The sequence below is a fragment of the Leptidea sinapis genome, chromosome 28 (assembly GCF_905404315.1).
Source record: "Leptidea sinapis chromosome 28, ilLepSina1.1, whole genome shotgun sequence".
Lineage (NCBI taxonomy): Eukaryota > Metazoa > Arthropoda > Insecta > Lepidoptera > Pieridae > Leptidea > Leptidea sinapis.
In genome coordinates, this window is record NC_066292.1 from 8,415,308 (window position 1) to 8,430,374 (window position 15,067).

A 15,067-nucleotide genomic window follows, 5' to 3' on the forward strand; every position below is an offset into this window, starting at 1 on the left:
AAACCACTTCGAAAGTCATAATAAATCATCGCTCTAGAATTTTCTCGAGTCAATTCCATTTTCTCAACGACTAAACAAGTTTGACAAGACCTTGTGACAAGACCGAGAATCTTTTTTTAAATAAATAAATGGAATTCGATTTTTAAAACCAAGGAGTTTTCAATTAAAAAGATTTTAATATGACAGGAACAGCGGAAATATTCCATTCCCGATACTTTTAGTGCAGCCTATGTATAAAATTACAGGTGACACCAAGCTTTTAAGCGCCTATAGTAATATTAACAGCAAAGTCCACAGTGAACACTGTTACATTACATTTTCTATGAGGAACATTTTACTCAAAATATTGTATTTTTTTATTTCCTCAATACCTAACCACCAATGCGCAAGTGGTGCTAGTGAGACACATGCCAGTCAGATTTTTTTTATTATGGACTCTCAATACAAAACTTCCCTGTCTTCCAGGCCAGTGTCTGAACTTCACCTGCAGCTGGGTCCTGGTGCTGATGCTACGACGCTGCATCACGGCGCTCCGGGGGCGGGGGTTCGGTTCCCTGCTGCCACTCGATCATCACATCTACCTGCACAAGCTGACTGGAGTGCTCATCATGCTCTACAGCATTTTGCATACCATAATGCACCTGTGTAACTTTAGTTAGTATTGTTATGGTTTTAGTTGGTATTTATCACGAGATCTCGTGCGCGTGTAATGCGGTTGTTGTGGGATGGACTTCATTTTAAACATCTCTCTAAAATGAATTGAAAAAATTTGAATAATTTAGTCATAAAACTGCAACAAACAAACAGTTAGAGGTTTAATCACATTTTGACGACCTGTATAGCCGAGTGGTTAGCGATCCTACCTACTAAGCTAGAGGTCCCGGGTTCGAATCCCGGTAAGTGCAAGCATTTATATGATGAATATGGATGTTTGTTTCCGAGTCATGGATGTTTAAATGTATTTATGTATGTTTAAGTAAGTATATTGTATTAAATATATCATTGTCTTGTAACCCATAACACAGGCTATATATGCTTAACTTAGGGCAAGATAATTTGTGTTAAAAGTGTGTCAATATTATAAAAATTATATTATAAATCATATGAAAAATATTTATTTATTTATTTACTAAATACAGACACTGTATCTCATAATATTATAGTAGTACATATTTGGTCCCTACACTAGGCGCAGCCTGTCCTGTAAGCAACCAATCTACACTCTATGGTTACGAATAAGAAGCGAAAGGTCATAGAGTAAACTGCGTGTGTGAGTGTGTGTGTATCTGTTTATAGAAAAAGTACCTTTGCCAAAATAAGTAACACCAGCATTTATGCAACTCCAGCATGCAGCTGAGTGTAGTAAATATTATTTTATCTTTATTTAAAACATTTTAAGTAAATATGTTGTCAACTCCTGGGGATTGGAATTGAATAATAATATTTTTATAAAATTGTGCATAACATAAACAAAACTTAAGTATCTAAAATAATTTTTATATTTTTATTTCTTATTTTTTTTAAGTGATTACCCTCGCTTCTGGGATTATTTACACAAATAAAATTTGAAAAAAAAATATGAACGATGCGCGACTCGAACCCGTGACACGTCTAAACAAATTGTTTAGTTTGGACAGATCTTAAATCAAGTTCCTATCAAATATTGGTGTAGAGCAGGTTATCAACTGTAAAGTAGATCCTGTAGACATACAAGATTTATCAATAATACTTCACTCGAACGGTTGGCTCAGTTGGAAGAGCGCTCGCACGGAACGCGAGAGGTCGCGGGTTCGAGTGCCGCATCGTTCATAATTTTTGTTTTCCCATTTTATTTGTATATTTTTATTATCATCTTGCACTTACGTTTATTTAGTTATTTTGGAAGTTTATTTCAACTGTTAATATTATAATATGTTAGATATAGTAGGAGTTGTTTTGGCCCTCGCTAAATGTGAAAAATTTTATGTCTAAAAACCTCTTGACAATAAGTTTAATTTTTATAGGAAAATATATATTTTCTCTCTATTTGTTTGGTAGTCAATTGTTTATATCAGTTTCTTCGTTTAATTTTACCCTGTCTTGTGTTACTTTCTTTATTTACTTTAATATTTTATTTTCACCGCTAAAGCACAACTCTTATTGAGTTTATGTTAATAAAATTAAAAATTTCTGTAATATTTTGAAAAGTCCTCGCGTACCTTTTGTATGTTCGGTTAACCAATGCTGGGAGAAGCGATTTTTAACGTTTTTTTTATTACTGCCCAGGATTTTTGAAACGAATAATGTTTAATATTTTTTATTAAATGGTATTCCAAATTTAAAAGTTATTTGAATCGAATCAAGAATGAAATATTTTGCTCGAACCTATTCGAATCACATCTCGCCTTTAGAATAGACGGGATAAACAATAGTGTTGATTAGTTATTAACCTCACCGTGTTGCATCGATTATAAATTATCCTATAGAACGCTGTATATATTGTCGTCAATATATTTTTCTAAACCATTGGAACCCTCCAGTACAGACATAGCAGACCAGAAGAAAGACTATCCGATAACTTTCTTTCATACAGTTTACATTACTACTTAGTTCTAGAAAAGTTAAGGCATAAGTTGATATACCTACGTGATTATTCCAGGCTTAATAGTTGTAAACGACCCAGTGCTGAACGTGAACAACTACACAGTGTGGGAGTGGATCGGCACCACCAAGCCAGGGCTGTTTGGACTGGTGGATGGCGTCGCCAACCCAACCGGCCTGGCGCTCTGCGTAGCTCTACTAGTGCTGTCTATATGTAGTGGCACTGCTGTCAGAAGAGGCGGCTGTTTTGAGGTATGGCTGATGATAACAGCAGACTCTTATTTTCACAGCATCATGACGTACGGTATATTACTATGGGGTCATGCTGCTGACATTGATATAGTGTTTGCACTGCAAATGAGAGCTGTTCGTGCTATATATCACCTTGGTTATAGACAGTCTCTCAAAGAAAAATTTAAAGAAATAAATATTATGACTGTTCATTGTCAGTACATTTATGAAAATTTAATATATGTTCACAAAAATCGTCACCTTTTTGCTCTTAATAGTGATTTACATTATTATAACACTAGAAATAAGGGATTGCTTGTAACTAATTCTAGAAGGCTTCATAAGATACAAAATAGCTTTAAGGGTAAATGTATACACTTCTACAATAAAGTCCCAGCCATTGTTCAGGCGTTATCTATAAATGAATTTAAATGTTTTATAAAAAAATGGCTCTGTCGTAAATCCTATTACTGCACTGCTGAATATCTAGATCGGACAGCCTGGGACTAGATTGTGATTATTTTATAGCGATAGAAATGACTGTACAATATTGTATATTTTTATTGAAAAGAGCGCAAAAAAAGGAATGCTGGGAGAGTTTCTTGCGCCGCTTCTTCTCTCTCAGAGCGCCATTTGTTTCCGAAGCGGTAGTAGTATCTAGTAGTATAAGAAATGACATCAAAAAAAATTCTAAAGGAATCAATTTTGAGAAAATAAATGCCTTTTATGCCTTACATCCACAAAATCAAAGCCAAATTATGTTGAAGCACTCAACTCTTGGTCATTTTATTCTTTCCTTTCAATTCATTTTGCAAAATAATGAACATCTAGGTTTAACTTGGGTCAAAATATTTAACGCACCTATGTAGGCACCTAGTAGGTAGGCAATCCACGTATTCACAGCGTGTCTTCGTTTTAATAATGGCATTTCATTGACCCTAAACTGGACTGTGTTAGAAAAGGAATTTCTCCTTATATAGTTCTACTGCTTTTTTTTTTATGGAAAATAAATAAACATTACTGCTTCACGGCATAAATAGACTTACAACTACAGCAACAAAGCCATATTATGTTAAAACACATAAGGTCATTTCATTCTTTCCTTTTTTTCCATAGATGTTCATTATTTTGCAAAATTATTGGAATTACTTGGTATTACTAATGCAAAACATATATCGCAAATCGTAGATAGGTAATCCAAACGTATTTAGTGAATCTTCGTTCATTTGATGTTGTTTCATTGACCCTTAACTCCAGGACTGTGTTAGAAAGTCAGTGTTAGAAATTTCTCCTAATATGGTTCTATTGCTTTAAAAAAAAATAAGAGACGAGACGAGCAGGACGTTCAGCTGATGGTGATTGATACGCCCTGCCCATTTTAATGAAGTGCCGCTCAGGATTATTGGAAAACCCAAAAATTCAGAGCAACTCTACAACTGCGCTCGTCACTATGAGACATAAGAAATCAAGTCTCATTTGCCCAGTAATTTAACTACCTACGGCGCCTCTCAGAGCAAAACACAGTAATGCTTTCACATTAATGCTTCACGGTAGAAATAAGCGCCAGATTAAGAAATTGCTTCCAGTATTATTGATCAAAGATATACTTGATTTATTACACTAAAGGAATATAAACTAACATTAAAATCGTTTTAAACATATTTTTTCACCAGATATTCTACTTCACACATCTCCTGTATATTCCGTTCTGGATGTTGCTCATCTTCCACGCGCCAAATTTCTGGAAGTGGTTTATCATCCCCGGCACAATATACACCATCGAGAGGATCATGAGACTTACTTGGATGAGGTGAGCACTTTTGTTCAACACTACTGAAAATATGCTCTTTAATTTCTTTAATGTAAATAGTAAGAGCATGTCGATAAATATCTAACATATTAATCCTTCTTGCGACAGATTCTTCATCTGGGAGCCTCGTGAGCCATATGATGTAATGATGTTTGTTTAGGTGCAATAATGCAAGAATTCTTGAATTGTAAGAATTGTCTGGTATCAGGCCACCTTCTCAGAGTAATTTTAATTAAAGACTTTTAAAAAAAGTGTGTGTGTCCTTATGTATGCACGCAAGAAGTTATACTTCTTTGGCCTAAATCATTAAAATTATTTTTACTCCTACTATTCTACCTTTTCAGTTTGTCCTTCAATTAAGAGCTGGACCATCGTATTTTTACTGTACACAATTAAAAAAAATCTGTAATTCAGCTCCTATATAATGGCTCCGGTCCCACGGGTTCTTCTGCGCCTCTACCATCCAGTCAGTCAGCTGCTATATCATTTTACTTCACATTATCTTGTTACCCGTAATCTTAGTGCAATTGTGTTATAAGAGCCAATAATATAAAGCTGACTATCTTTATCATAACAATTTGCCTTTTTTGAATTTGGGTAGACACAACCCAACTTTAAGACTGAAAAAGGCCTAGAGTGGATGTTACACTCTCCACAACGTATACATGTCGATCGCAATTTTATTTTTAATTTATTTCCCATATCAAAGATCGGCAACACATGTAGAAAACCTTTTGTAAGGAAAATTTCCCTGCCAACTATCTGTACCCATATTTTGGAAATGTTAAAAATTTCAATACTATCCAGATCGGAACAAGGCAAGACTTACATCGCTTCTGGAATATTGCTGCCCTCTCGCGTGACACACCTGGTGGTGAAGCGTCCTCCACTGTTCCACTTCCACGCCGGAGACTACGTGTTTGTGAACATCCCTAACATCGCACTGTACGAATGGCATCCCTTCACCATCAGCAGCGCACCTGAACAAAAAGGTGCGTGTTCTCTCTAATACGGTGTATTAGTAAAAGACTTATATAATCTAAATTCTTTCACTTGTAACACGGCATCGAAAGTTTCTCATTTGTTTGCAGTCTTTTGTCAGCTTGGTGACTAACAATCTGTTATTTTGAAATCTCATCATCTCGTGTGACGTATATATTCAATAGCTACGTACGCTTCGAAATTTGGGGGTTGCGATTCTGGAATTATTTAACTTAGAGGATAGCAGTTAGATGCAGTAATTATGTGGGGTTTAAACCGAGTAAGCGTCACTTTTTGTACATATATAGAGGATAACGCGACTCTCGGCATTCCCAATATACTATCTACAGATAGAGATAAATTACAACCTCCTACTGTCCGTAAGTAGCTGTCAATAATCTGAAGCTGTCCCAATATACCCGATAAGTCATTCTTATCGGCTTATATTGGGACGCGTGAGTTGTAATTTCCATACAAACTTCTATCGCTGGTAAGCTATACGTCGTCTTATTGACAGACAGCGTGTATGGATAAGATGAGTTACCGTCGGTAATTTTCTAGGAGCAAAAAAGAAAACGATAGTTACGATTTTTTACCTCAAGTAGAGCACAACCTCAGATAGACTGAATATTGGGAATGGCCGTTACAGAACAAAAGATTTGTCATTTCATGTGATCAGTTCCTGACTTGTTCCGTTGTATTAAATACCAGAGGAAAACAAGAAAGCATATGAATGCTAGAATATGGGTACCACAACGACGCCTATTTCTGCCGTGAAGCAGTAATGTGTAAGCATTATTGTGTTTCGGTCTGAAGGGCACCATAGCTAGTGAAATAACTGGAAAAATGAGACTTAACATCTTTTGCCTTTTGACGAGCGCAATTATTATAGTGCCGCTCAGAGTTTTTGGAATTTTCAAGATGAGATGGGCACAGCATTCTAATGGGTGGGGTGCATCAGTTACCCCTGAACGTTATGTTCGTCCCTTACCGACATAAAAAAAGCAGTTGATTTAAGAAAGGAGTAACAACACACTGAAGAAAATATTGTAAAGGTGTCAAGGTGTAAAGGTTCATGGTATAAATGATTGAATAAACTATAATCTATTAAAAAGCATAGCCGTAGCAACAGTCTGATACAAAAACCTTCTAGAAATATCTTTCGAATAAGATAAGTATCTGTGTTAACATATTGCAAAAGCGACTTTGGTTGTAGATTACATCTGGCTCCACGTCCGTGGTGTTGGGGAGTGGACGAACCGACTCTATTCTTACTTCGAGATGGAACAGCAGAGGCTTGAAGGATGTGATGCTAAAATGTAAGTGTAAGAAAGGGGTTAACAAGTACTAACTAGTGGCTACATTATGGGTACCATAACAGTGGGTGATGCAGTAATGTGTAAACATAACTGTGTTTCGGTCTGAAGGGCGCCGTAGCTAGTGAAATTACTGGGCAAATGAGACTAAACATCTTATGTCTCAAGGTGACGAGCGTAATTGTAGTGCTGCTCAGAATTTTTGGGGCTTTTATAGAATCCTAAGTGGCGCACTGTATTGTAATGAGTAGGGCGTATAAATTACCATCAGCTGAACGAGCAGGTGCTCGTCTCGTCCCTTATTTTCATAAAAAACAAATTTACACGCTAGGAGGCGGGGCGAGTCGGTGCTAGGTTAATCCAATGACCTATAACATTCTCAATGCTAAGGCTCTATATCCATATGTAACAGGTATCAAACAATCGGTGTGTTGAAGTTTTAGACAGACAAATTCATAGACATATTTTTATTTCACATCACACAAATAAACATTTTATCAAAATAAAGAAAAACAAAAGAATTTAAGCGTATAAATTTACAAAGTTTAATTAACACCTAAAATTAAAACCTTGCGATATCTTTTAAAGTAAAGTAGTATTTATGAAAATATAATAAATAAAATAAAAAGCCTTTTATTCATCCTTAAGAAATAATTTGTTTGCAAATTTATAAGTTTTATACATGCATTATAATAAAAATTAAAACATTGAAACATAATAAAATAAAAATTCACAATTATATAAGTTAACTAGCTGCCCCGACAGACGTTGTTCTGTAGATTATAAAAATAAAACATACAGTTTTATAGGAATTTGCCAATAATATTTCAAAATATCAAGATTTATTTCGTAAAAAATGCTCCTGTTATAATGAAATTGTTTCACAGCGGAACTGTCAAACCGTGCGTCACTAAATTCTCTCATAGAAAATATGTCCATACAAAACAAATATTGAAAATAAAAATAATTTTGGGTCCCAAATCGAAATAAAAACTATCCTATCTCTCAAGTTGGACCAAACTGCACTCCATGAAGTAATCCCCATTAAAATCCGTTCATTAGTTTAGGAGTCCATTGAGGACAAACATTGTGACACGAGATTTATATATATTAAGATTAAGTTGTGGATGTACCAGGTAGTATTTATTAGTTAATCTTAAAATTTTATAATGTTACTAACGGACCCAGCAAACGTTGTATTGCCGATATTAAAATCGCTATACAAAAGTAACTGTTGATCGTATGGGTGAAAATTAAAAGTTGTATGTATTTTTTAATGCTGACTCATAAACAAGCAAATTTAAAAAAAAAATAAGGGAAAATGAAAAATTATGCGAAAATGGACACCGCTCAGCGTATACAAGTGCTACAGCGCTGGTTTTCAGCGTAGCACTATACAAGACAATTCGCGCTGTGGTTTAGATAAGTTTAAACGTTTGAATATTTTTAGATACTTACAAGGTAACACATAATAAAAACTGAAAACCTACGAATAACTTGACATAGAACATACAATATTGAACAATAAAGAAAAACTTCAATGATGAAAAATATTAATAATGACATTCACACTTTAATATATCTATTTTATTTATTATAATATTACTAAGTTTTTTTATCTGTTGTTTTGTTTGTACCTTTACTTAAGTGGTGTAACTCTACGCCTTATGGTTCCAGAGATATCGTGTTGAGTAAATATATATAGGTGGATGAAGATTGAGATTATATATATTATATATAATATGAATCTCGGAAACGGCTCCAACGATTTTAATGAAATTAAGTATACTTACAGGTAGTTTCGGGGGACAGAAATCAATCTAGCTCAATTTAAAAAAAATGTAGTTTTAACCGTGTTTTAATGATAAACTACTACTATAACATTAGAATACAAAGATAAATTTCGCCACTATATACAAGACTGTAATAGTACAGATGGGAAATTGGGTGATCTGGTAAGCAGAAGACCCCGGTTCGAATCCAGATGTCCTGTTAGTTTTTTTTTTGTTCAAGTTTTGTACCTTCTTAATAAACCGGTTATCCAGGCACTATAGATATAAACGGTGTTGCGAAAATTCTATTTTATTTTATAGAAAGTCGAGTCGCGCGAATTCAACCCAGAGTGGAATTTCTAACGTCAGTCAACGGAGGGAGTCCCCCGCGAACAAGAAACATTCCCTGGACTTGGCCACTCCAAAAGGCTGCGACAACGACGGATTTTGTGCTAACGAAAATGGAAACGAATTTAATGGTGATCTCAATTTATTTTCTTTCATATACTACCGAATTAACACCAACAACAAGTTTTTAATTACCAGAAAAAAGCACCGTAAATATGCAATAAGTTTGTTTTCACTTAACATTAACATAACTGTTACATAACTTTTCAAAAATCCTGTCTAAAATTTATAGACGTCATACTCATTAATGAAAGTGTATCGATTTAAAGAGTTATATCAGTGGTGGGAGGGGAAAGCGCGAGGTGGAAAATTAGCGATTTATGAATGCAATTGTGCATTGAACGAAATATGTCAATGATTTTGTTATTTATTTTAAGTGATAAGGTGTAGAAGCACTCAACAGGTAGTATTTTAATTTTAATTAAAGAAATGAAACAAATTTATTGCTTGCTGACGCACGTGTAATTGAACAAGAAGGACATTACACTAAACCCTTACAAAAATACATTAAACATGTAAATATAAACTTTGCTGGCTTAAAGATGCAGGCGTCGACATATCCCCACCCGTGGGAAAACCTATTTCCCACCACCTTCAGCATCCTCAGTGCAGATTGGCAGTGGACAGATCTTGGTGACAGCACGTCGGAGTATCCCGTTGGAACATTTAACATCTGCGACCCTTGTCACTCCATCAGATCCTGGGTGAACTCCCACAACGCGACCAAAGCGCCATTTCAATGGTGGTAGATGATCATCCTTTACCACTACTAATGATCCCATTGTCACCTCACTTTTCGTCAACTGCCATTTAGACCTTGTCTGTAACTCAGATATATACTCTTTGGACCATCTGTTCCAAAAGTGTTGACGTAACTGCTCAATCCGTTGATAACGACTTAGGTGGCTTGTACACTGATCTGTGAGGTCACTTGTTGGTAACGATGTGAATGGTCTCCCAATCAGAAAATGTCCTGGTGTTAGTGGCATCAGGTCGTCAGGCTCCGATGACAGCGGGGTCAGAGGCTGTAAATTTAACAGGGCTTCAATTTGAACCAAAGTTGTGTTAAGCTCCTCGTACGTTAAATGACAATTTTCCAGCACGGGCACTAAGTGATACTTGGTCGACTTAACACCAGCCTCCCATAATCCGCCAAAATGAGGACTGTACGCCGGTATATAATGAATATTAATGCCTTCATTGACTGCACCTTCAGCAATCGAATCACAGTTGCTTTTTAGAAATTTAGAGAGCTCATTATAAGCACCTACAAAGGTGGTACCATTGTCGGAGTACATATTAGAGGGTTTTCCTCTTCGCGCCATAAATCTACGCAATGCCGACAAGTAGTTATTGCTCGTTAAATCACCTACTAACTCCAAATGAATGGCCTTAGTCGTAAAGCAAATGAAAATGGCAATGTAAACCTTTACAAATCTGCAACCACGACCTTGACGACTTGCTGCGGTGATAGGACCAGCATAATCCACCCCTACGCTAGTGAATGGGTGTTCTCCTACAACGAGACGCTGCTGTGGATAGTTCCCCATTATAGGGTTGACGGTTTGACCCTTCATGCGGCGACATAGCACGCATTGATGGTAGCATATCCTTGCTAGGTTGCGACCACCTATGGGCCAATACATTTCTCTAATTGTGGCCAAAAGAAGCTGGGGGCCTGCATGCATAAGACGTTTATGTTCATGTTGAAATAATAATTTAGTAAAACGAAGTGTGGACTGTATTAAAATAGGATATTTTTTATCATATAAAAACTGTGAATTATTAAGGCGACCTCCAACGCGAATTATATTGTTTTTGTCTAAGAAAATATTAAATTTATTTAAAGAGCTCTTCGGAGGAAGTTTCTGTTTGTTTAATAGTAACTCATATTCAGGAAAGGACTCTTTCTGTACCATTTGAATGATTAAATACAACGAATTCCGTAATTCATCTTCACCTAAATAAGACGTTGGCATGATATGCCTTTTGCAACGATTGATGAAACGTAACATGTATGCAACGGAACGCTGTAATCTAGTAAAGTTGGAAAAACGATGAAATTCAATAATTGAGTTTTGAGAGCTCTGGCTTTTCATTGTATGGAGAGTTATTTCTGGGCGAGTCTCTGGTAAGTCGCTTGCGACCGCGGTAACGTTAGGCCAGCCAGATTTTTCTAATTGAAGAAACTCAGGACCACACCACCAAGGGTCTAAAGACTTGATCAAATTAGCACCAACTCCACGAGTTATGAAATCTGCGGGATTCTGGCCTGTTGGAACGTGTCTCCATGGAAATGGATTGGTTTTTTCTACTATTTCGGCGACGCGATTACGAACGAATGTATTTAGTTTGCTTGGTAACATATTGACCCATCCAAGAACAATTGTTGAATCCGTCCAAAATATCACTTGCCTAATTTGAAGTCTTAACGAACCAATAGCCTTTTCATAAAGACGAGCTCCCATCACAGCACTGCACAATTCAAGTCTCGGAATTGTCAATGTTTTAATTGGCGCCACTCGACCCTTTGAGAACAATAGTCGTACTAAGACGTCACCTACACTATTTACAACGAACATACATACAGGAACCATAAGCACGCTCCGAAGCGTCGGTAAATATGTGAAGTTCTACAGATTGATGTGAATTACATATAACACAACGTGGAATGCGAATGTTATTCAGAGTAGGTAATGTTACAATTATCTTAGACCATAGATCTGAGAATTCTGGTGGTAGTGGTTCATCCCACTCTATCTTTAATAGCCAGAGTTTTTGTAAAACCATTTTTAAGGTTATCACAAACGGTTCTAGGAGTCCTAAGGGATCAAAAATCTGAGCAATAACTGATAATAAGTTGCGTTTCGTATTTTCTTTAGAAATATTTTTTGGACTATAAAAGCACAGTTTGTCAGTGTCTGTCAACCATCCAAGGCCTAAAGTTTTACTTGGCTCGGGAGAGCTAATATTTAAATTTACGGAAGATTGATTTCCATCACCAACTAATGATAACTCATTCGACCTCCATTTCCGTAAAGGCAAACAGGCGGATACAAGTTCCGTGGTGATAACCTGCTGTATAAATTTGAGTTCATCGACTGTGGCGCCCCCTGTGAGCAAATCATCAACGTAGAAGTCATGAATGATAATATTTGCAATCCGCTTGTCTTTACACTCTAACCCTATCTGTTTGAGGCATCTCGTGGCGAGATATGGAGCACTAGCCGTACCATAGGTGACCGTGTTCAGCTGATAAACATCGAGAGGCTGAGAAGGATCGTCACGCCACACGATTCGCTGTAAATGTCTGTCATGAACATGTACCGCCACCTGCCTATACATTTTTTCTACGTCGGCAGACAATACGTACCTATGTTGCCTGAAACGTAGAAGAATCGATAAGAGGTCATCTTGAACGGTAGGGCCGACCATCTGAAGATCATTGAGAGAAAAGCCTGAGGTAGATGGACTGCTAGCGTTAAAAACTACTCTCAATTTGGTTGTCGTACTGCTTTCTCTCAGAATGCCATGGTGAGGTATATAATATGTATGAAATATTGAATCGGTAACCGCGCACTTAGACATATGACCTAAAGATTCATATTCTGACATAAAATCATGGTACATTTGGTTGAATACATGATTTTTACTATTTCTGCGCTCCAATGAAAATAAACACTGCCTAGCACGATTTATTGAATTTCCTAATAAATTTGGATCTTGTTTAATAGGTATTCTAACACAGAAACGGCCGTCTTCTAAACGTGAAGTTGTTTTTTGAAAATACTCTTCACATAACCGTTCTTCTACTGAAAAGCTATGTGACTGAGGGCTTACTTCTTCAAGCTGCCAAAAGCGCGTAAGTTGGCTTTGAATGTCCTCACAGCTTTCGTTCATCATATCTAATTGAAGATAATTGCATTTGATATGCCGAGAAAAACCTGGTAAATAGCCGCTGTTAATCGGGCCAGAGACTAACCACCCAAGTCTAGTCTCGTAAAGAACCGGTTTTCCATGACCTAATTTAACGCGTTGAGTACCTAACAGGTCCCAAAACAGATCAGCTCCTATCAAAAGGTCAGCAGTTGCAGGCTGATTAAAATTAGGATCGGCTAAGCAAATATCAGACGGAATACTCAGATTCACTAAACTTATTTTATTTGAAGGCACCTTATCAGTGATGGATGGCAAAATAAACCATTTAACATCAACTGTATAATCCTCACATAACGAGCTCAAAGGTGCGCTGCATACTTTACTTGTATGCGACAAAGAATTATTAATGCCTAGTATAGGTGTATCTATACGATGTAAAGGCAAGTTAAGCTGTTTGCATAAATTTTCCGTCATCAGGCATGACGTACTGCCACTGTCTAGTACAGCACGTGCTATGTGCTCACGATTCTCACTATCAAATAATTTGACTAACGCCGTAGACAATAAAACTTCACAGGGAATCGAACCCGGGACATGTACTGAAAGAGTCAACTTAGCGCTTGAGTCATCAGTACAAACAGCACTAGAGGCAGGACGTGACGAAACCGGTTTGTTATCATCGGTAGCCGTTGGTACAGCGGCCAGCGGCGCCGAGTTCGCGATGGGGTTCGGTTTCAATTCTGCTACGTGAACTAGTGTGTTATGTTTACGCCTGCAAATCTTACAGCCTGGTTTCTTGCACCGATTCGAAAAGTGGCCACTGCGAAAACAATTAAAACAAATTTTATAATTAGGCAACAGCTGTAACCTTGCACTATTACTAAGCGCTAAAAATTGAGGACAATTATTTAAAGTGTGTTCCCCGTGACACTTAGGACATACTTGAGATAGCGAGAGCGAAGAGTTAGATCTGTTGTGATTATTTTGAACGGAAATCATAGATTTAATTTTAGTATTAGATTTATTGCACTCTTTGGGACTATTATAAGCACTATTTCGAGATAATTCTAAAGTTTCAATTAAATCTACGCGACTACGTATGAAATTCATGAAGGAGTTAAAGGATATAGGTGCATCCTTGTCTAATCGGCCCTTAAACTCCTCCCATTCACGATATGTTTTAGTATCTAATTTATGTGTGATAATGTGAATAAGAAGAGTGTCCCATGTTTGACTGGTTCTCCTAACGATTCTAATGCACGCAAATTTTTATTTATTTGGTCGATAATACGCTTCAACGCAAATGACGACTCCTTTGTTATATGTTCAATATTAAATAAAGATGTTACATGATTTTGTACTAGTAACCGTTTGTTATTGAACCTTTCACACAGCAACTTCCACGCAACATTGTAATTACTAGTTGAAAATTCAATAGACTGAATTACCACTGCAGCAGTTCCCTCCAAAGACGATCGTAAATAATGAAATTTATTTATTTCATCAATGTCGTCATTGCTATGTATCAGACTTTTAAAAGTATCTCTAAATTCGAGCCAATTGTCGTAAGAACCACTAAATTTAGGCAATTGAATTGTAGGCAATTTAACAATGTTGTTGCGGTTTGCCCGAGTATGTTTTGAACTCTGACCATCCTCATTAGCTTTGCTAAATGACGTTAACATTTCGTGTGCTGTAGCGAGCATTTTATAATACTGCGACTCGAATGCATTCCTTTCTATCATCTGTCCATCAGGATCACTACTACACTCTAATCGCAACTGTACCTCGTCAAATTGCTCGTAGAGGGATTCCAATTTACCTTTACGCAACTGTAACTCGCCTGCATCAGCAGCAGTCATTGAACTGGTAGTCAGGGTGCTCAAATAGCTGGTGAATGTCGTGAGACGACCCTTGAAACTACCGCGTTTCTTAATGAGTTCTTTTTCTTCGGACATTATGGAAGAACTAGTGCTTTGTCAACCTGGAACGTTATACAATGCAAATTAAATAAAGATAGGTAATAACTAACAATTTAAGAACCTACACAAATATTAGCTCTCGATATAAAGTCTTATCTCTAATTAACT

The 15,067-nt window shown here is 36.6% G+C and overlaps 1 protein-coding gene across 1 annotated transcript; it reads right to left on the reverse strand.

The window, feature by feature from the left end:
* Positions 1-9,549: 9,549 nt before the first annotated feature.
* Positions 9,550-10,728, reverse strand: LOC126973002 (uncharacterized). The gene has a single exon (XM_050820127.1). It carries the CDS (start codon positions 10,673-10,675, stop codon positions 9,677-9,679), a length of 999 nt encoding a protein of 332 aa, XP_050676084.1. The 5' UTR covers positions 10,676-10,728; the 3' UTR covers positions 9,550-9,676.
* Between the last annotated feature and the right edge of the window lie 4,339 nt (positions 10,729-15,067).